The sequence below is a fragment of the Sphaeramia orbicularis genome, chromosome 4 (assembly GCF_902148855.1).
Source record: "Sphaeramia orbicularis chromosome 4, fSphaOr1.1, whole genome shotgun sequence".
NCBI classification, from domain to species: domain Eukaryota; kingdom Metazoa; phylum Chordata; class Actinopteri; order Kurtiformes; family Apogonidae; genus Sphaeramia; species Sphaeramia orbicularis.
Window position 1 is genome coordinate 3,212,339 of NC_043960.1, and position 23,770 is coordinate 3,236,108.

Genomic DNA, 23,770 nt, shown 5'->3' on the forward strand with positions numbered 1-23,770 from the left:
TGAATTATGAAAACCTCAATCAAGATTCCCCCCCCCCCCCCCCCCCCCCCCCCCGAGTGTTTTTATCCCTCTTTAGGCATGAAAAAAAAAAACAAAAAAACAATGCGATTAAATTTTTTTTTTAACCTATTTTTTATGGAGTTACAAAAATGTCCTCTCAGTCTGACACCATACGCTTAATTTTAGAAGCTAAGAAACATGTATTTACTGATATACTGTGTGAAAGCTATGAAATAAAAACATGTTAAATGCCGCGAATCAGATGTTTTCTCACATTTTATCAAACTCTAATACTAGTTACTACTCACTTCATGGAGATAATACGCAAAAAACAAAACAAAACTTCTTGTTTAAAAAAACCCCCAAACGTGTTAATTACATTTTAGTAACAATTAGCAATTTTTTTTACACTCAAACATGTTAGTGCAGATCAGGTTTATCTAGAACAGCAAAGTTACAGTAGCGGTATGAATGTCAGTGTATGGGATAAGTGTCCTGATATGGAACTAAAACAACAAAATCAAACAGAAAAAAGAGAAGAGCTTTGAACAGCTGTCCACTGGAGTGACCACTGTGCATGAAAGGGTTAAAATCCCCTTTACAACCCGATTACAACCAATTATTTAAATGCTCTAACACAAAAATTTAAAAAAATTTGTCACCTGTAGAATGGAGAGGACTGAAAAAACACCTTCCAATCATTGTGAGTGCCCAATCAAAATGACTGAACGGTGATATGTCTATCAAACTCAATTGCCATTTGTCCCTCCCCCCTCTGTGCGTACCCCTCTACGTACATGAATCGTGCGTTCTCAGAGGTTTGGAACAACTGGTACAGGCAACGAAGCCAGAGCTTAGCTATATTAGCTATATTAGCATGGAAAGTTCACCGGAAAACTGTTTTGTCATTAACATCAATCAGTAGGAAATAGGGCTGTGTATTGGCAAGAATCTGGCGATACGATACAAATCACAATACTAAGATCCCGATACGATGTATCACGATATATCATGATACTATTAAAAAGGAATTTTTTTTTTTTTTTTTTTTTTTTAAATGATTATTTTCCTGAAGAATTGAACTACACCAGAAATCTGTACAAATACTAAACCCATTTTTATTTGATCCCAACAGGATCTAATGTTATAACACAAAATGTTCCTGTGTTCAAACTGAAATTCTGTTTTACAGACATACAGTTTCAGATCCTGTTCAAATGTTCAGATTCTATTAGTTCTGAACATTATTTTAGTTCAGTCCCAACAAAGGAACTACCATCTGCCTCTCAGACAGTAAAAAGTGCTTTTAGGATTATTCAAATAACCATTATCTAATAAAACAATGTTAAACAATATTAATAAAATATTTAGAAAAACAAAAATGAACCTCCACAATATCTGCATTTGAATAAATACCTAAAAATATTGATACAGCACTTTTTAATATCAATACAGTAATGTGAAATGAAATATTGCGATATATTGCAGAACCAATATTTTCTTACAGGCCTAGTAAGGCAAAGGCAGCTTTATTTCTACAGCACATTTCATGTACAAGACAATTCAAAGTGCTTTACATAAAACGTTAGAAGCATTACAGCAGAAAGCATGAGGAAAACAAACAAACAAATAAAAATCAGATAAATAGATAAAACAAATAAACAGATAAAAGAGACAAGCAGATAAAACAGATAAAAACTTGTAGCTTCAAAGGAACAGTGCAGATCTGAACTGATGAATCTGAACTCTATTCAAATGCAGCTGAGAACAGGTGGGTCTGGAGCCTGGGTTTAAATAAACAGTGTTTCAGCTGATCTGAGGTTTTCTGGAGTTTGTTCCAGACATGTGGAGCATAGACGCTGAATGCAGCTCCTCCATGTATGGTTCTGACTCTGGGAACTGACAGCAGACCAGATCCAGATGACCTGAGGGGTCTGGTGGGTTCATACTGGGTCAGGAGGTCACTGATGGATTTTGGTTCTAAACCATTCAGAGCTTCATAGACCAGCAACAGAACTTTAAAGTCTATCCTTTGACGCACAGGCAGCCAGTGGAAGGAGCTCAGAGTTGGACTAATGTGGTCCACTAGGTAGTAGTAGTAGTAGTAGTAGTAGTAGTAGTAGTAGTAGTAGTAGTAGTAGTAGTAGTAGTAGTAGGAAATGTAGCGTTGGTCATACAGGTCTGAACTGGGGCTGTTCTGGAAGAGCGGGGGTGTTGGAGGAGTCTGAATGGGGTATGCATGGATCAGGTTGCTGGAGCTGGAGCCGCCAGAATTGTTGCTGTGCAGCGTTCGTGAACCCTCGAGAACAAGCATTGCACGTGCCAGTACTCTGGAGGCGTGGCTTCAGGGGGACGTCTGAAGACAGGGGGTTGGACTTTTGAATTGAATATTTTCAAAATGTAGCTGCTGGAACCATTTCTCTAAGATCTCATACCCCACCTTTAAAGTTTTACGGTTTTACAACATGGAACAGTGGCTGCAGCGGTAGTGTCTGCCATCTTTATAGGTTGGTTCTGCTGCCCGTCACCACCGGATCAACTGACCATCTGTTCATGTGCAACAATAACTCTACTTGGACAAACTGCCCGAAATGCACTGGCACAGACGTTAAAGTCATTCTGTGCTGCAGATGACTATATCATACAGTGTATCATGACTCAATAATTAATACTATTTTTGTTATTAAATGTTGTTATTAAATTATTAAATGCTGTTACAGTGTAGTTCTTCTCTTTCCTTACAAATGCAGAACAGAAACTGACCAACTCGCACATGCCCTCCCTGATGACACACTGACACACCCAGAGATCAATTCTACATGAGACGCTGCAAGATATGGTAGTTTTCCAACTCTGCTCCCAAAATAAAATGGCACATCATATATGAGCAGAATAAAGGTTTCAGTCGGTCATATCAGCAGCTACAGGCAAATAAATGAAAGGAAACAGGAAGCACACCGACTTCATGCAAAACATCAGCTTCACATTCAAAATACGGAACAATAACAACCACACATCTGCCAAAAAAAACTAATTTTACACGTTCAACCCTGTTATTTCTAATACTGGAAGCCGTGTCATAGCAGGAAATACATGAATCATGATAATATCTACACACGTTCTACAAAAGTTAATCTCATGATTGATGGTTTGGTAGTAATGTGTTTGCACAGCTTTAACACCTTCACAATCTAACTGAGTCAAAGTTTGTTAAGGTGGAGTTCATTTTGACCTTCGTCACGTTTTAATGGATGCACGTTCAGGCCATTGAGCCGAACCTGAACAAACCACACATGATAGATATCACAAAAACAAACAAACGTCCTGTTCAAACCATAGGAGCGATGTGGTAACACGCTCTATGGACTGCACAACGATTAGCAGCATGTGGATTTTTATGCGTATCAGTAGTATTTCTTTTTTGTCTGCTTCCCTGTTTTAAGTCAACAGAGCTGGATAAATGAAAATTCTCACTAAGACCAACCACAGATAGAGGCACTAACTCACCTGATATGAAAGTATCTGCTGGCTGGACATGAGCTGTGCATGTGAACTGTTTCTCACCTTTGGCGGTGCACTGTCCGGTCACAGAGTTCATCTGATAGGCCTGGTCGCAGACGCACATGAAGCTGCCGTTACTGTGAACGCACGTCTGATCGCACACGTCAGCCTCCAGACACGCGTCGATCTCTGGATGAAGAAAAATATATACAACAAATGTCATGGATGCACTTAAAAAACACAGCAAATTCAGTAAGAACAGGCCCCCGCTGACAGGAATGGGAATATGTTGTAAAACTGACACGTAAACTGTCCACAATAATTCTCTGATCTTTTTTCTCTCTTCTTCATTGATTTACCTCGTCTCTTAGCTGTCTTAACTCTCTCTTTTTAATTAATGTGTTGTAATTAGGGATGTAACGATTACCGGTATAACGATAAACTGCGGTAAAATTGCAGACTGTGAGTTTTACCGTTTAAATTCTAATCATCATGATAACCGTGTTTGATTACCGCACTTTTCCGGAGAAAACGCCTATGTAAAGATCTGCTTTTAAGTCAAATATTTGAGTATAGTTTTAATTTATCACAATTTTAATTTTCTATACCTAATATTTGGAACCAATATTCACTTTTAGGGGGGATTTCCCTTTTGAAAAACTGAGGTAAAAATGGAACATTCTGAGGCTATCTAAGAGGGATATTGTAACTCTAGTGGCCCTCCTGCGATTTTTTAAAGCAACCAATTAGGGCTGCAGCTATCAAATATTTTAGTATTCGAGTATTCTACTGAAAATTCCTTCGATTAATCGAGTAATCGGATAAAACTTACTTTTGCTTGGTTAAAGAGCATTTATAAATACACAAGAGGAAATAAGGTATTTCACTTAATAATGAAGGACCAATTGGTTTCCTTTTTATTTATTTTTTTGATAATTAACAGTTTTGTTACATTCATATTGTGCATACGCAACAAAATGTGGTTTCTTGACTAGAAACATTTTCAGAGGCAATTGCAAATACAAATAAAAATAAATAAAATTTAATTACTTTCAACTTAGTATTTCTTGTAAGTCTCAAACATATAAGGCATTTATAAATTTTAAAAAAGGCATAAACATCGCCTTTTTGATGTGTAACTGAACTTTGGCAGCTGTAAGTTTCAGAATTTTCAATTTGGACAAAACAGGAATGTGTTGTGGCAGAAAAGAGGAAAGAACATTTGAACAGAACTGAACGAGTCCATGCATGAACAGTTTGACACATTTCTGCGAAATTCAGGAGAATCAAAGCAATGCCCCCCCCCACCCCACCTTACCTGTCTGTCTCATAACCTACCAACATATATATCATAACCAACACACACACACATGCGTGCGTCAAGTTAATGGATGGTTCGTTACACTTTTGCAGTAGTAGTTGGATTTTGCCAAAATTCGGCCGAAAAAAGTTTCGGAGAAAGTTTTCACCCATCCGTGCACCATTTTGGCCATACTTTAGGGAAATTAACCGTTCAAATCACGGCTCGCTGCCTAAATCTCTGCTTGTGAAAATCGTACTAAGCTCTCCACACATTGGACAGTTCCATAATGAACACACACCTAACCCTCTGCACGGCTAACGTTATGTTAGTAAGGTACATTAACGTTAATCTCACTGATTTGCGCTAGGTTAATTCTATTTTAACTCGGGTCTTCCGCTCCATTCTGGGGGTTTTATGAGCAGATGCTCCATCACAGATGTGCTGTTGTTTTATGGAAGGGCCGTGTTACATCAGATCCATGTTACAGTGTTCACCTGCTGTTCAGTCTGAAATGCTTCCACACTAACGACATTTTCTGTCTTTTTTATTGTGTTTTTGTCTTTCGTCATCATTGCTGTATTCACTCGTCTGTCTATGCTCGTCTCTTCCATCTTCCCGCTGCTTCATCCGAACACTTCTGCGTCCTCTGTCACCTTCCTTTATGTGAGTAACGTAGGCGCATTGTGACACATTAAATAGTCTGTGCGAAATGCCGTGTTTTGAGCTTTACAATTAAATAAGCGATTCCTCGAGGCAGAGAATATTCCTCGATCCTTTTTTGTAACTCAGGTACTCGAATTACTCGAGGAATCGTTTCACCCCTACAATCAATCAGAGAGTAACTTATTCTTCTGTTAGAAGTGTAATAATGTTGGAAATTTTGGTAAGGGGGCGCTAGCCAAAAGTATGAGGGCGCAGCGCCACTGTTCCCCGGTTCAGAAAAACCCTTGACATGTGAGAGACATGACGACAAGACAGACAAGACAAAAACTGATACTAATTACATACTCATCTTTATACATTTGTGTGTGTGTGTGTGTGTGTGTGTGTATGTGTGTGCACGAGTGTGTGTGTGTGAGGAGACAGAATTTTTTTTTAGAAAAACAAAAAAAAAAAAAACGTTTAGAAGAATATCAGTTTGGACAGGTAACACAGGAAATTGAAAATTACAAACATGGCATTTAAAGTGTTAAAATGACAGTTATTGAGCATTTGCAAGTTTTTTATGGCTTAAGTTGATAAAAAAAATTTTAAAAAATGTCAAAAAAACTGTCAAAACAAACTGAATGAAAAACCTTTTGACATTATTACGGTGCTGTGCAGATTATGCACTTCTGGTGCTCAGGAGGGGCCTCTATGGGCGGGATAACTGAGCGTTAAAGTCCTCCAGGTTCTCATTAAACCTGACACATCTCTGTTGGTGTTTTGGCGAACCTGCTGTGGAACGTGGACGCTCACCTTCACACTGGTTGTCTCCGATCAGCTTCATGTTGTCGGGGCATAAGCAGATGAAACCCAACGGCTGGTCCAAACACCGGTGAGAGCAGCCGCCGTTATTGACCAGACACTCGTTCTGAGCTGGAAAAGCAAACATCACACTGTCACTAAAACACAAAAAAAGACTCCACATGACAGACCATCAGTGTGACACATTTAGGCCTTAACCAGTCTTAGATACTGTGTACGTATAAGTTATTCAGGTTAACATTTAACCTAATTCTGTCTCTTTCAAAAATCTGCATGGACATCTACTACTGTGTCTTCTAGAAGCTGAAGACATTCATCTGTTGGTGGATTCATGGAGAGAAAAGAAAACAAGACAAAGACATAAATAGAAATTATATAAAAGATACAACAAATCCAAAATGGGACCAAGACCTAAGAGACAAAATGAAATAAAAATTAATCGAAAAGACACAAGACGTAAGAGACAAAACAAGACAGACAGACACACAATATGACAAAATAATGGAAAAGATACAAAAAAAACTCAGACACGTTAAGGAGACGATGAGACAAAGATGTGGGAGATGCAACAAAAAGGCCAAAAAGACAAAATTAGACAAAACAGACAAAAAAAAAAAAGACTAAAAAATGCAATAAGACAAAAATGTGACAAAGACTTAAGAGACACAATATGACAAAAATAATGGAAAAGATACAATAAAACAGACATGTAAAGGAGGAAAAGATGAGGACGATGTGACAAAAAGACAAGAGACAAAACAAGACAGATAAAAAAAATAGTAAAAGTCATAAGACAAAAATGTGACAAAGACAAAAGAGACTCAATGAAACAAAAATATTGGAAAAGACACCAGAAACAAAACAAAGACATTAACACACAATATGACAAAAATAATGGAAAAGATACAACTAAACAGACACATAAAGGAGGAAACGAGATGACGAGAAGATGTGGAAGATGCAACAAAAAGGCCCAAAAGACAGAATGGGACAAGACAGACAAAAAGACAAAAGTGTTACAAAATGAGACAAAAAAAAAAAAGTTAAATATGCAATGAAACCAAAATAATGTAAAAGACAGGAAAAAAGCACAACACAAAAGCAAAAAATATCATAAAAAGATGCAGCAAGACCTAAGAGACAAAAAAAAAGACAAATAAAAGTCAGTGACAAAAAATGTAAAATATGCAAAAAGAAACACACTGGAAGACAAAAATGTAAAAAAAAATGTGATGCAACACAAATAAAAGACACAAGACAAGGTGTCAGAGACAAAAGAGACCAGTGAAAGATGCAATAAAACAGACTAAGAAATGAGGAAATAAAACAAAAATATATGGGAGAGCAAAAAAAAAAAAAACATGCTGGAGAAAAAATGAGGAAATGAAACAAAGACATAAGAGACAAAGACTGAAAGAAAGCAGTCGAAAAATGAGAAAGACACGAAACTTAAAATGTAAAATGAACGATGAAAAAGGACAAAACAAAATTAGAAAAAGACGAAAAGACAGAGTGAGACAAAGACATGAAAAAATGTAAAGGGCAAAAAACAAAGCTGCAACACAAATATTGGAAAAAGCACAAGATAAAATGTAAAAAAAGAAGCAAAGAAAGACATAAAAGAGAAGATGGGAAGACGAGCTGCTTTTTAAATTCCACAACAATCTGATCTAGAAAGAAAATGATCACAATAAAACTGAAGATCATAATGAAATATAAAAAAACATAAAAGAACGATGATCACTGATTTATTACCATAGTTACAGGTGTATTTGACGACATATTGACACACTCCATCCTCTGATTTATGACATCATTAAATCTTTATAGAGAAGGAAGTGCATTAAGGTGTTATTTCATTCATCTTTTGTCGAACCTGAACCATTTCTGGTAAATGTTAGTAAATGTTTCCTGAGTCCGACATCCACCTGTTGGCCATAAAACTGTCTGACACACAGACCAGATGTCACCAGTAACGACCTGGATGCATAAAAGTTTGTGACGAACCACAACCGATGACATTTAACCAAGCCTTTGACATCGAAGTGACTCCATAGCTTTTTGTGCACTATTGAGGACTTGCAGCTGACGTCACTGGTCATGTGACTGTTGTTTACACTGCCATATTGGTAGGCACACTATCTGGATCCAGAAAGTCAGAACTGTTGCTTTATATCGTGTTTTTCTTTGGACTCGTGTTGGCGTGTTTTGTTATTTGCGTATATTTCTGCTTGTGATAAAGGCACCACATGCCGCGTTTCCACTACGTGGTACCGGCTCGGTTCGACTCGACTCGGTCTTTTTGCGTTTCCATAACGAAAAGGGACCTGGAATCTGGTACCCGGTACAATGTTTTTGGTATCACCTCCGTCGAGGTTCCAGGACTGGGGAACAGATACTAAAATGCGATGTGTAAACACTGCAGAACACTGATTGGTCAGAGAGTTGTCTCTGTGACCCGCCGTTTTACAAGAAACAGATGCGGAAGTTGACAGTAAATGTAGCGGAAGGTTAATCCACATGACGACAGCCCGTAAAACTACACCATTCAGTCAGGAGATTCAGTCTTTGATGGCCAACGTAAAAATTCAGCAAGAACTTGACAAGACAACACGCAATGAGCGAGTTTATCAGCAGACGAGTTTATGAGCAGATGACACAGAAGTAACGCATTGCTGTGACGACCAGGTACTGTAAAGTCTGTAGTATTCTGGAATGGAAACGGTCTGCAGGAATAGTATCTGGTACCCCAGTCCAGCCGGTTCCACGTAGTGGAAACGCAGCAACAGATAAATTTCAGTGTTCACTACCAACAGTGATGCGCGGGCAACTCGGAGGCAAAAACACCAGTGCCAGCTCCAGCCGGCTCACATCAGCCGCGTACACCTCCAGGCTCTGCCCTGGAACTGGTGAACGAGCCGATATGTTAGCTCTAAAACGGTCCATTAACTGTCTGTGTCCAAAAGCCCATCCCATCTTCTCTTTCACGGCCATATAATTTCACTTCACTGCATCGGGAAGGCTGTCCCATAATTAAAGCAGACTGTCACAGATGGGTGGGGAGTATTGTCACCAGCTCCAGCTGAACTCACCGGTGTCGCCCACCGTAGCTCCGCCCACTTCCATCTGCCTCACCCAGCTGAGGAAACTCTGGCTGCCATCGCCGGCAAAGGGAGCAGGTAGATCCACAATCACTGTCTGTATAGGTGATGGTCCAGGGGAAGCCCTCCTGGTAGGTTTAAAGGGGTCTTCATCACCGTACCACATGATGACAATTCTTTTTTCCACGCCGCTAAGTGCAACAAGCACGCAGGCTAACTATACTGAGAAGCTATGCTAACCGCGGTAATAACTATAAACAGCGGTCGGCAGAACAGAACCACCGCTGACCCCAATGGAACCCGGCGGTCTGTATGCAGAACTGATACTGGTGAAAGCTAAGGAATAAACAGCACACAGGAGTTTAGCAGGTCCATCCTTTAACACGTTGTATGATCCAAGGAAAGCTTGCCTACCAATATGGCGTCGTAAACAGAAAACCATGTGATCATGTGACGTTTGTGCAAAACCTCAATTGAAGGAACCTCTGCCACCCACCTTTAGGCAACAGGTGCATGATTTACTCTTCTTTTTAAAGTTGGAAAAGATTAAGTTTTCTGTTCATGGACAAATTAATTTCTTTTATCAACAATGGAATTGTTTTTCTCTACTGTCAACTAGAGTGTTCTGCTGTCCCCTATGTCCTCTTAATGGAGAAATTTGTTGTTAGTATACATTATATTAACTCTAGGCCTGAGCATTATAAAGAGGAGTTGATAATATTTATTGTTGTTTTTTGTTGTTGTGTTGGGTTTTTTTTTCTCTTTTGTGTTTAATAGGTCTGTGGGTTTGTTGTATAATTTGTTTTTTTTTTTTATTATGTCTGTGTGGTTCCTTATGTTTAAGTACATATTTATGTAAACTACTGGCATTGTACCCATGGTGCCATTGTACGATAGCATGAGAGGCTAAAATCGCCCAGCATACCAGACAACATTTGAATACGGACATGAAACTGTGCCTTGTAGATATTCAGGTAATGTTTTTATTCATTTGGTGAGTTTAGCGGCGATCAGGCCTGTGAAGGCTGAGGAAAACCCGTACAAACGCCCCCCTGTGATGGAACATCGATCAGACACGGACGGACATCAGACAGAGACAGAACGTGTATTATAGTAGGAAGTATAATTTAAAATAAAAAACCACAAGTCTTTGACATTCAATCTGCATATTCAGTCCTAGCCAACAGAGTCAACATGAGAATGGAATACACTTCAAGTGGAGCTGAAAATGCCACAAGTCATTTCAAGCTTTTTTGCTCCATCTTGAAATGAGCACATTAATCTCAATTCAGTCGATTAACTTGATTTTTAAACTGATCTAACAGATTAGAGCACTATTTTTCAACCTTGGCATCGGGACTCCATGTGGGGTCAACTGAAATTTCTAGTAATTGATTAAATAAAAATCGGACCAATGGCCCTGTAGCTTACCGGCCAAATTCAAAGCTTTGGGAAATGTATCCAGATGCCATTTATCATCACCAGTTCTGTGTATTTATTCTATTACAGAAATAGCCCATGTTTTGCTCATATTCCAATCAGATCTGTAAAAAATTCAAATTCCAACTTGATATCATTGATACTGATTTATTGGATCAATCCACTTCCTATCTGTTATAATGGGAAAATTTTTCAAAGTCGCACCAAATCCAGAATCAGATCTGGATCCAAATAATTTCAATCCCTTGTGTTGCCATCATCATACAGAAGCTGTATACCAAGTTTGAAATCAATCAGAACTGGAGTTTCAGAGAAAAAGACGATTGAAATTTTTCCCCATAAGAGCCCATGTTAAATTTTGCATCAGTCCCAGATCCAGAAGAAGATCCTGATCAGCATGTGGACATTATGTTTGGGTCATCTCCCCATCAGGGCTGGACTGGAGACATTTACACTGGAGATCATTTATATTTACTGAGTTATTGCATCCATCCACTTCCTATCTCTTACAATGGGGAAATTTTTCATAGTCACACCAAATCCAGAATCAGATCCGGATCCAAATAATTTCACTAACTTTTGTTGACATCATCATACAGAAGCTGTTTACCGAGTTTGAAGTCAATCGGAATTGTAGTTTCGGAGAAGAAGACGATTGAAGTTTTGTAACGGACGACAGACGACAGCTTACAGCCTGTCGGCCGATAAACTGAAAACATGACAAACTGAAGCTGAAACTGCAGCACTGTGGTTCAGTTTATCTGTCAAATGTTCATTGTGGTCAGTTTCAGATGCTGCAGCTCTTTCATAATTCACAGTTTCAGTTCTTGTTTGTTCAGTATTAATTGCCCTCCTTGTAAATCACAGCTGGACTGACTGGACAGATCCTGACCAAGGAAAATCAAATTCTCACTTTGTGCAGTAATCTACACCTGGATTTACTGCCTCCGTCCATTATAATATACATTATATAGACCAAATGTCCTCTAAAATCAACGTTTATTTACAACATAGTATAGCAAACTATTACATGATCAAAAACAAATACATTTGAGCAAAAAAATGTCTGTTTTGAATGTCTGGGGTCGCCAGAAATTTGTGATGTTAAAATGGAATCACAAGCCAAAACAGGTTGGAAACCACTGGACTAGAGCTCCAAAAACTGACAATTACTTGTGATTATTAACAACAACATATTGTCCTAGTTTTAACAAGTTAAAATAAAACAAGTGTCTCATATGACCAAGGAAATTAAAACATGAGTCATTTTTATAATGTAGATGATGGATGGACGAATGGAGCGATGCCAGATGAAATAAACACAGACTGAAGCCAACCAAATACCGTAAAGTAAAAACATCAAAACTTTCCAAGGAACACTGCAGAAATTCCCAGTTACAACTGTTTCATTACACAATTGGCGATCGCACCGAAAAGTGTCACAGGTATTTGGCCGTGGTTGTGGTTGAGGTCTAATGACCTCATTCATTTGCATGTTCTCGAACAATGAGACGGTGTCGTGTTTATATTCAGGTCATTTTATCTGCGCTGACTTCGCAGTGTGGGTTTAGAACAGGGGGGTCGAACATAAGGCCCATGGGCCAGAACCAGCCCACCACAGGGTTTAATGTGGCCCGTGGGAAAGTGAAAATACTAACAATCAAGGATGTCAAAGTCATTTTAGTTCAGGGGTCACACACATACAGACCAATTCAACCTGAAGTGGGTCGAACCAATCTGATAATAGTTTTGGGTTTTTCATTCTAGTTTAGTTTTATTCAGTTTTGACTTCTTTTTCTCTAATTCAGATAGTTTGAATTAGTTTTTAGAGTAGGTGTGCTAGTTTTTATTAGTTTTTGTTTTTCTAAATGCTTAGTTTTAGTTTAGGTTTTTCATATCTTTTATCTTCCTTGCTGTCGTATTCACATAAATCCCAGACAGGACTAGGGCTGTTAGAAAATATCAGTTCTGCAATACATCACAATATGTCATTTCAAAATATTGTACTGATATTAAAAAGTACTGTATCAATATTTTTCAGGTATTTATTCAAATGCAGATATGACCGAGGTTCATTTTTGTTTTTTTGGTTTTCTTTATTGTTTATATTTTATTATTATTTTTTAACACTGTTTTATTAAATAAAGGTTATTGAATGCATCTTAAAAGCAATTTTAACTGAGAGGCAGATGCATCCCTATTCATATGTGGGGTCTGTACCAGATACAAAATCTCTTCAGATAGAGAAAATCCTTAGGTGTGTACCCCGTCATAGATAATGACTGAAAAGGATTATTGAGTCTATGTTGTGGTTGTTAAGGTAAATGTTTGCCATTAAAGTGATTGACACCAACATCCGCTGCATGACTTGTTCTGACAGATGATACGTTCACCAACACTGGTTTCTGATTGACAGGTCATTTCTCAGTTTCTGTGTTTTGGCATCATCTCAGCTTCATTCTGGTTGATGCTTCAATAATTCTTGTTAACAGCTGAAAAAGAAACCAGTGTTGTTTTTTTCCCTGTAGTGCAGACAGTTGGCATCCACACCACAGCTCAAACCAGTATCCGTCATGTCAGCCTCCCTCCTCTAAGTCCACCACTGACACTCATCATCCTTCATCAGCTCATTTCCTTGTCCACGCGTCAAATGTACTACACCAAACTGTACATTTCCTGGCTTGTTTTCTGTGTGCTATGAAACAATTGTTCAACTATTTACCAACACGCCCATCTAAGATCATATGACTTTTGGATGAAAATTTCCCAGTGTCATGTTTCAACTCTTCATGTCTGAAACACTCACTGTGGACTAAAGTCATCTACAGATCTTTTTTTTTTTTTTTAATTTTTTTTTATTTCAAATTATACATTTACATAAATATGTACTTATACAAAAGGAGCCACACAGACACAATATATACACATTATACAACAAACCTACAAACCTATTAAACCCCCAAAAAAGAAAAAAAACAAAAATAAACCAAAAAAAAAACAACAAATAACAACAAAAAGCCATCTACTGATCTAAAATGTTTAATACCTGTTGATCCACTAATCCTGTCAATACACGGAAATAATTGGTGTAAAATGCAGTTTGTCATCTTTTCATGGTCATCAGATATGACCCATGTGGACGTTCAGAGGCTCTGTAGTTACCGTGGAAACACCGTCATCTGCCACAACATTGATTCACCTGTAAAACCCATGGAGTCAGATCACTGACAGTGGATGGACACACTGGGTTTATGTTCAGATAATGAGAGATTTGGCTGAAAAAGTCACTTTTTCTTGTGCATTATATGTAGTTGAGCTTGATGTACAGTCATATTCTGAATAAATCTCACATAGAAGGTGGTTTAGTGGCTTTTAAAGATTCTATCAACGTAAATCCACCCTCCTTCCATGCAAACAGTTATTTTTTTGGTTTGATTTAGGACAGTGTTTTTCAACCTTGGGGTCAGGGCCCCACATGGGGTCGCCTGGAATTCAAATGGGGTCGCCTAAAATGTCTAGTAATTGATAATAAAAAAATATATATATATGGTGAGTTGAGAGAGACAATCTCAATCCATGCAAGACAAACTGTGAAGCTGAAACTGCAGCACTGTGGTTCTGTTTATCTGTCAAATGTTCATTGTGGTCAGTTTCAGATGCTGCAGCTCTTTCATAATTCATAGTTTCAGTTCTTGTTTGTTCAGTATTAATTGTCCTCCTTGTAAATCACAGCTGGACTGACTGGACAGATCCTGACCAAGGACAATCAAATTCTCACTTTGCGCAGTAATCTACACCTGGATTTACTGCCTCCGTCCATTATAATATACATTATATAGACTAAATGTCCTCTAAAATCAACGTTTATTTACAACATAGTATAGCAAACTATTACATGATCAAAAACAAATACATTTTAGCAAAAAAATGTCTGTTTTGAATGTCTGGGGTCACCAGAAATTTGTGATGTTAAAATGGAATCACAAGCCAAAACAGGTTGGGAACCACTGGACTAGAGCTCCAAAAACTGACAATTACTTGTGATTATTAACAACAACATATTGTCCTAGTTTTAACAAGTTAAAATAAAACAAGTGTCTCATATGACCAAGGAAATTAAAACATGAGTCATTTTTATAATGTAGATGATGGATGGACGAATGGAGCGATGCCAGATGAAATAAACACAGACTGAAGCCAACCAAATACCATAAAGTAAAAACATCAAAACTTTCCAAGGAACACTGCAGAAATTCCCAGTTACAACTGTTCCATTACACAATTGGCGATCGCACCGAAAAGTGTCACAGGTATTTGGCCGTGGTTGTGGTTGAGGTCTAATGACCTCATTCATTTGCATGTTCTCGAACAATGAGACGGTGTCGTGTTTATATTCAGGTCATTTTATCTGCGCTGACTTCGCAGTGTGGGTTTAGACCAGGGGGGTCGAACATAAGGCCCATGGGCCAGAACCAGCCCACCACAGGGTTTAATGTGGCCCGTGGGAAAGTGAAAATACTAACAATCAAGGATGTCAAAGTCATTTTAGTTCAGGGGTCACACACATACAGACCAATTCAACCTGAAGTGGGTCGAACCAATCTGATAATAGTTTTGGGTTTTTCATTCTAGTTTAGTTTTATTCAGTTTTGACTTCTTTTTCTCTAATTCAGATAGTTTGAATTAGTTTTTAGAGTAGGTGTGCTAGTTTTTATTAGTTTTTGTTTTTCTAAATGCTTAGTTTTAGTTTAGGTTTTTCATATCTTTTATCTTCCTTGCTGTCGTATTCACATAAATCCCAGACAGGACTAGGGCTGTTAGAAAATATCAGTTCTGCAATACATCACAATATGTCATTTCAAAATATTGTACTGATATTAAAAAGTACTGTATCAATATTTTTTAGGTATTTATTCCAATGCAGATATGACCGAGGTTCATTTTTGTTTTTTGATTTTCTTTATCGTTCATATTTTATTATTATTTTTTAACACTGTTTTATTAAATAAAGGTTATTGAATGCATCTTAAAAGCAATTTTAACTGAGAGGCAGATGCATCCCTATTCATATGTGGGGTCTGTACCAGATACAAAATCTCTTCAGATAGAGAAAATCCTTAGGTGTGTACCCCGTCATAGATAATGACTGAAAAGGATTATTGAGTCTATGTTGTGGTTGTTAAGGTAAATGTTTGCCATTAAAGTGATTGACACCAACATCCCCTGCATGACTTGTTCTGACAGATGATACGTTCACCAACACTGGTTTCTGATTGACAGGTCATTTCTCAGTTTCTGTGTTTTGGCATCATCTCAGCTTCATTCTGGTTGATGCTTCAATAATTCTTGTTAACAGCTGAAAAAGAAACCAGTGTTGTTTTTTTCCCTGTAGTGCAGACAGTTGGCATCCACACCACAGCTCAAACCAGTATCCGTCATGTCAGCCTCCCTCCTCTAAGTCCACCACTGACACTCATCATCCTTCATCAGCTCATTTCCTTGTCCACGCGTCAAATGTACTACACCAAACTGTACATTTCCTGGCTTGTTTTCTGTGTGCTATGAAACAATTGTTCGACTATTTACCAACACGCCCATCTAAGATCATATGACTTTTGGATGAAAATTTCCCAGTGTCATGTTTCAACTCTTCATGTCTGAAACACTCACTGTGGACTAAAGTCATCTACAGATTTTTATTTATTTATTTATTTATTTTTATTTCAAATTATACATTTACATAAATATGTACTTTTACAAAAGGAGCCACACAGACACAATATATACAAATTACACAACAAACCTACAAACCTATTAAACCCCCAAAAAAGAAAAAAAACAAAAATAAACCAAAAAAAAAACAACAAATAACAACAAACAACGAAGCCATCTACTGATCTGAAATGTTTAATACCTGTTGATCCACTAATCCTGTCAATACACGGAAATAACTGGTGTAAAATGCAGTTTGTCATCTTTTCATGGTCATCAGATATGACCCATGTGGACGTTCAGAGGCTCTGTAGTTACCGTGGAAACACCGTCATCTGCCACAACATTGATTCACCAGTAAAACACATGGAGTTGGATCAATGACAGTGGATGGACACACTGGGTTTATGTTCAGATAATGAGAGATTTGGCTGAAAAAGTCACTTTTTCTTGTGCATTATATGTAGTTGAGCTTGATGTACAGTCATATTCTGAATAAATCTCACATAGAAGGTGGTTTAGTGGCTTTTAAAGATTCTATCAACGTAAATCCACCCTCCTTCCATGCAAACAGTTATTTTTTTGGTTTGATTTAGGACAGTGTTTTTCAACCTTGGGGTCAGGGCCCCACATGGGGTCGCCTAAAATGTCTAGTAATTGGTAATAAAAAAAATATATATATGGTGAGTTGAGAGAGAATCTTATTTTTTATGGTTTCAAATTTTAAGAGATCTGAAACTGGAAAAAAAAGATCTGAAAGTGAAAAAAAGATCTGAAAATGAAAAAAAGATCTGAAAATGAAAAAAAGATCTGAAAATGAAAAAAGATCTGAAAATGAAAAAAAAGATCTGAAAATGAAAAAAAGATCTGAAAGTGAAAAAAAAGATCTGAAAATGAAAAAAGATCTGAAAATGAAAAAAAAAGATCTGAAAATGAAAAAAGATCTGAAAATGAAAAAAAAGATCTGAAAATGAAAAAAAGATCTGAAAATGAAAAAAAGATCTGAAAGTGAAAAAAAGATCTGAAAATGAAAAAAGATCTGAAAATGAAAAAAAAGATCTGAAAATGAAAAAAAAAGATCTGAAAATGAAAAAAAGATCTGAAAGTGAAAAAAAGATCTGAAAGTGAAAAAATAAGATTTGAAACCACAAAAAATAAAATCTGAATCTGAAAAGATAAAACATGCAACTGGGAAAAAAAAAATCAAACCTCAAATACTAAAATATATATGAAAGTGAAAAATGAAAATAAATAATTTATTCAAAAGAATTACCGAAGTGAATCAAAATTATATTTAACCTGAAAAAACTTTTCATACACTTATTTTTAATTTGAATACATTGTTGTATTCTTCAAAATTCAAGATCAAAACTTAAATTTTCAGTTTCAAATTTTATTTTTTCATATACAAAACTTATGGCCCCAAATTGGCTCCATAGAGTTGATTCACAGATTTTGAAACGATAATTATGGGGAAAAAAAACAAAACAAAACAAAACAGGAGTATGTGTGATCTACACATTCCAAAATAATAGAAGGTGACATGAACCAAAAAGGGCGGGATTTGAGTGATAATAAAAAAACATATACAAGCACTCATCTAATTTTTTAGTGTATTTAAATAGATTTGTTTGACACGTAGTAATGATACTGATGATCAGCTGTTTCTGTACTAGAACAGAAACCGCTCATTCAGGTGTCGTGAAGTCTTAAGATGTAACTTCACATTTTTATTCTGGAAAGAGCCGAGACATACCGACACTGAGACAGAGGGGAAACTGAAACGGACAATATTCTCTACGTTTCTGTGTCATCATACAGTCCTGTTGCACCAGACTCATCGTACAACTAACTCATATCTGTTTTCGTCTCGATTGCACATTTTGATTGTGTCACTGAACGCCTCTGAGGTTTTGACCTGTTCGTCCAAACACAAACTGTCAAAACAAGCTCGTCTGTGGTTTCCAGAAGAGCGATATAACCACTGAACTTCCTCCAGCAGAAACATCTCAAACACTGGACTAAATCAACACCGGGGTTCATGATTACTAAAAAAAAAAAATAAATGAAGTGTCCATTGAATAATTTACACTATATTACAACTCAGAGAAAGACACAGTAAAAAAAAACAAAAACAAAAAAAAAACAAAGAATGTAAGAATATTTCATTAATATGGTTGAGAAAGATGTTCCAAGTGAAAAAAAAAACCCAAAAAACAGAGGGCATATCTCCAAATCCAGAGAGCGAGAGAGAGAAGATGGATGGATCCCATACTCTGTTCAGTTTTTTTCTATTTTTTTTTTTAAACTTGTAAATTATAACTTAAGCCATTATTGCACACATAACGTCCTGAGACCCAGCAACGCATTTTTGTCCTCTGTAGGAGACACAGTTTTCACTGTTTTACTTAAAAAAGGCTGTCCATTGCAAAGGACATTCCAGTAAAAAATAAATAAATAAAAAATAATTTCAAAAATGTATGTGAAAAAAGTGTTGCATTATGCAGATTCTAATCAAGACAATTGTTTAATGTAAAAAAAAAAAAAAAAAAAAGCCAAAACTTCCATTTCGTGGGTCTCAGGAGATTATTTATATACAATTCTAAAATAAGCCAACCAAAGGACTTTCCAGATGTGAATACACCCAGACTGTTTTATGTGTGTTTTTATTGTGGTCAATGCAACATAATGTTCTTCTGCAGTGCATCTGTGATACGATGTTTATATGACAATAAAGAAATCTGAATCTGAATGTAATGTTAGATCCTCCTGAGACCCAAGACAGTGAAAGTTATGACTTTTTTTTTTTTACATTAAAGAAGTGATATGTGGCTTTTTTTAAAATGGAATTATGCGTTTTCAAACATTTCCCTGTGGTCTCCATAAACTGTAAATGCTCTGCTTGGGTCTGAATTCTTCATTAATTCAACTCCACAGGTCCATCTTCAACTCTATTTCTGACTAATGACACCAGAAAGGTGGTTTGGAGCGCTGGCCCTTTAAATGAAAAAGACCCGTTCAACCAACAACTGAACATTTAAGGTAATCCGCTCAAAGTTTGGACATATTTTCAGTTTTTACTATAATCGCTGCTGCTGATAAACAATTATGTCGTACTTGGAGAAATGTTTGTTGGAAGTCTGGACCTTATATGTGCAAATGTCGTGACGTAACTAGTTATAAAACGTAACAAATTAAGCAGGAATTAAAACAGGTTGTAGAAATCCACTTGATTTTTGCCAAAATAAACATAAAGATCGCTTTGCAGCACCTGGAGGGTTCAAATTCAAACTGTATGAACTATTAGGGTCCAAATACACAAATAAATGAACCAAAGACTAATAAAAGTGGAAATAATAGTAATAGTAATTGCAATAATTAATAATTGTACTAATAATGTAAAATTAATAATTGTAATAATAACTGTAATAATTAATAATTGTGGTAATAAAGTAAAAATAAGAATTATAATAATTGTAATAATTTATAATTGTAATAATAATGTAAAAATAATTGTAATAATAATTGTAATAATAATTGTAGTAATAATGTAAAAAAAAAAAATTAATTGCAATAATAATTGTAAATAATTGTCTTGATTGGAAACAGCACACTGCAACAGTTTTTTTCACATTTTTCTTAATGGACTGTCCTTTGCAGTGGACGGCATTATTATTATTAGTTTTATTTATTTATTTGATAAAGCTGTGAAACTCTTGTCCCCTACAGAGGATAAAAATGCTTGTGCTGGGTCTCAGGAGGATATATTGTGAAAATTAAAATAAAAAGTACGAAAGAAATGAAGTGTCTTGAGGCGTTTTCAGTCACAAAATGTCAGATTTCTTTTAATTTTATGTGCATGATCAACGGAGCCGATCAGTTTCACCAGAGTTAAGCTGCATAGTTCAGTTATCACCTCAGAAATGGATGTGGTCGAGTCTAAACTAAGAATGGTTTCATGTTGAGTTTCATGTTAAAAGTCAAATGAGGCGTCGGGGTGTTCCCCACCCTCATCCGAGTCATGTCGGGCACTGCCTAGAGTCGACCACATTAGTTTAACGCATCAAATAATGGGTCACTGTTGATGCTTTCCTTCATAAATATGAGGATCATAACGGAAAAGATAGAGAACAAGAGTGAAAATGTTTTTATATAAATTATAGGACAACCCTGATCAGGTCTCATCATTATCATCTTTTTCTCATCGTCACATTTATTCACTGATTAAACTGTATTTTCAGCTGTGTTTATTGAGTCCTCCCACATTTTAAAGCATTCTTTTAATTAGGCCATTCCGCTGAAGGATTCAGTTTTTATCTCAAGCTACAAACACTCTGCATCATCTGTTCATCCTCACCTTCTCAAACTGGGTTTCATGAACAAATAAACACTTTTTTTTTCTCTTCAAGTCCCTGACATACAGTATCTGATGATCACAGTGGATGTTGATGATCCGCCCCACAGACAGAACAGCCTGATACGTCTCCATCTGGAAAGTGACATCACCATCTGCTGGTGGTTTAAGGAACGACAAAGAGTCTTGTGATCATTTTTAACCCTTTAACGCAGTGTTTTTCAACCTTGGGGTCACCAGAAATTTCTAGTAATTGATAAAAAAATACTAATAAAATGTTTTTTTCCATGTATATTTCATTGTAATTAAAACACCACACACTTTTCCTAAATCAAGTTCAAATAAAATGCAGGATATGATACTATATAATAATTTGATTGACCCGATCATGTAACCGCGTGCGTCACTACACTTCAACCGGCCCGGACACAGTCAGAAAACCAAACCGAGAATGGAGAGATTTCTTTGCCCGCTTTGCCCCGTAAAGATGTCTCCAAGAGAAACTCAGAAGCAGACACCAAAAACATGCATAATATACAAACTATATAGCCTAAATGTCACCAGACACATCTGCAGGACATCATCTCCTGTAGAAGCAAGCTCTAAAAATCATGCAAAAAAAAAAACAGTCAGGTACCACCACTTCCAGATCCTCCAAAAATACAAGCTGCTAAGCTTCGAAAGGTTTAGTGACCTATGTTTTCTGAAGTTAATTTTCAAATGTATGAACAACTGAGCACCTGAACCACTCAGTCCATTTGTTGAGAGAAAACAACAGAGTCACCAGAAGCTCCTCGAACCTAAATGACAAAATCCCGTTCTGCAGGACAACTTTCAGACAGTCATCCTTCTCCTGTCAGAGTATGAACCTGTGGAACTCACTGCCATCAGAAATAAAATCCATCTCAGAGTTTAAGATGTTCACCACCAGAAGCAAAACCAAAAGACAAAACACAACTGTTGTCATCTGGAAATATTCTGTATATTATGTAGAAGAATGAGTGAGTGAATGAATGCCTCATATATAAATGCAGCAATGGATTATTGAATTGTATGGTATGATCGTTTTAAATGATGTCTATTTGATACTTGTACTGCAGTGTTGTGGAAGAGCCCATCCAGGGACTGGAGCTGAGAATCAGCATTAGCTATAAACTCTATGTGCGTCACATCAGCTGTTAACTTGTAACTATGTTTGACTGCATTAACTAGTTCAGCAGGCAGCTGGGCTGAGAATGCTCAGGAAACTGGACTCTACTCTGAGGAATGCATCTCACCCACTGCACCATCTTGAGGTGTTCAGGGAGAACACCTTCAGCCACAGACTGACCCCCCCCCAGTCCAGGACTGAACGCAGTAGGAGGTCCTTCCTGCCGGCTGCCATTAGACTGTACAGTATTTACTGTGTGATAATTATTGTATGCTGTGCTTACTATTGTTTTATTGTATTATTTACATTACTTTTAGTGTGTGTGTATGTGTGTGTGTGTGTGTGTGTGTGTGTGTGTGTATGTGTGTATATATATGTATTATTCTGTTTTTAAACACTTCTTCGTTCATTGTTGGTTGTATGTGGGATGTCTGTTGTGATGGGTCAGTGTGTTTTTTTGTACTGTTTGTACAGCTGCTGTTGTAACCAAACAATTTCCTGCAAAGGATCAATAAAGTATCTATCTATCTATCTATCTATCTATCTATCTATCTATCTATCTATCTATCTATCTATCTATCTATCTATCTATCTATCTATCTATCTATCTATCTATCTATCTATCTATCTATCTATCATCCCTGTCAAATAAATAATATTGATTATTTATTTAATAAATAAAATTAATATATTAATAAATAAAATTAACATTTATTTGCAACATAATTCAGCAAACTATTACATGATCAAAAACATACATTTTAGCAAAAAAAAAAAGTCTCAGTTTTGAATGTCTGGGGTCACCAAAATTTGTGATGTTAAAATGGGGTCATGAACCAAAAAAGGTTGGAACCACTGCTCTAACATGTTGTACTTTTATTTTATTGTTCTATTTGAATGTTTTAATTGTGTGTTTTGTTACATATGATGTTGTTCAATACAGATTTTCATTAATGTGCACTTTCTCGATCAAATAAACTATTAAATAAAGAAAGAAATAAACAACGATGACGACCTGTGGGCTGACATCTGGGGACGAATGTAACTGAGCTCAACAGGAAGGACTGATTTATTCTAAGAATTATTTATAATAAAAGCATGTCCTTAGGTGATTGTAGCAGAGGAACCAACAGGACTGATCTGAGAAGTTAGTGACTATTTAGACAGGGTATTATTTTATGTAATGACCTACTATTAGTAGATGAATTAACTGAAAAAAAAAAAAAAAAGTACGTGAAATACCCTTCTGTGTAATTGTATAATCCCATAAGGCTGCAGTTTAAAAGGTCCACATTTGAGAGGATTTAAAGAGAACCAACTGCAAAAATGGGAAAAAAAAACAAAACAGTATCTGCTGTGTGGTGATACTTTAGATTGAGTTACACTGAGCAGATATGTACAGACTAAAATGAATTAAATGAAAACAATTTTTTTGCATTATTTAAAAATAGAGAAAAAGTAAAACCATAAAAAAGATTTCTTTGCATTACTGTGCTAGTGTCAGTTGTTGAGAGGAAAAAATAAGCATAGTACAATGAAGAACTTGAAAATTAACAAGGAATCTTCATGAATATGACCTCTGAACTTTAGAGAAGTTTATTAGATAGGCCAGATGTTTGTTTATGTATATTTCTTTATCATAATTTATAATATATTGTCGAGTACATATTGCACAGATTGCTATTCTAATTGTTTTAATAGAGTGTTTCTATCGACCCATCTCATTTTTTCTTTTTTTGTTT

The 23,770-nt window shown here is 36.4% G+C and overlaps 1 protein-coding gene across 1 annotated transcript in view; it reads right to left on the minus strand.

The window, feature by feature from the left end:
• The window catches only part of LOC115418151 (low-density lipoprotein receptor-like), a 90,023-nt gene that overhangs the window by 53,821 nt on the left and 12,432 nt on the right, over positions 1–23,770 (minus strand). The window contains exons 4-5 of the mRNA XM_030132525.1: positions 6,263–6,382; positions 3,565–3,690 (exon numbers count right to left, since the gene is read on the minus strand). Coding sequence (XP_029988385.1) covers positions 3,565–3,690; positions 6,263–6,382 — 246 coding nt within the window. The remainder of the gene's footprint in view (positions 1–3,564; positions 3,691–6,262; positions 6,383–23,770) is intronic.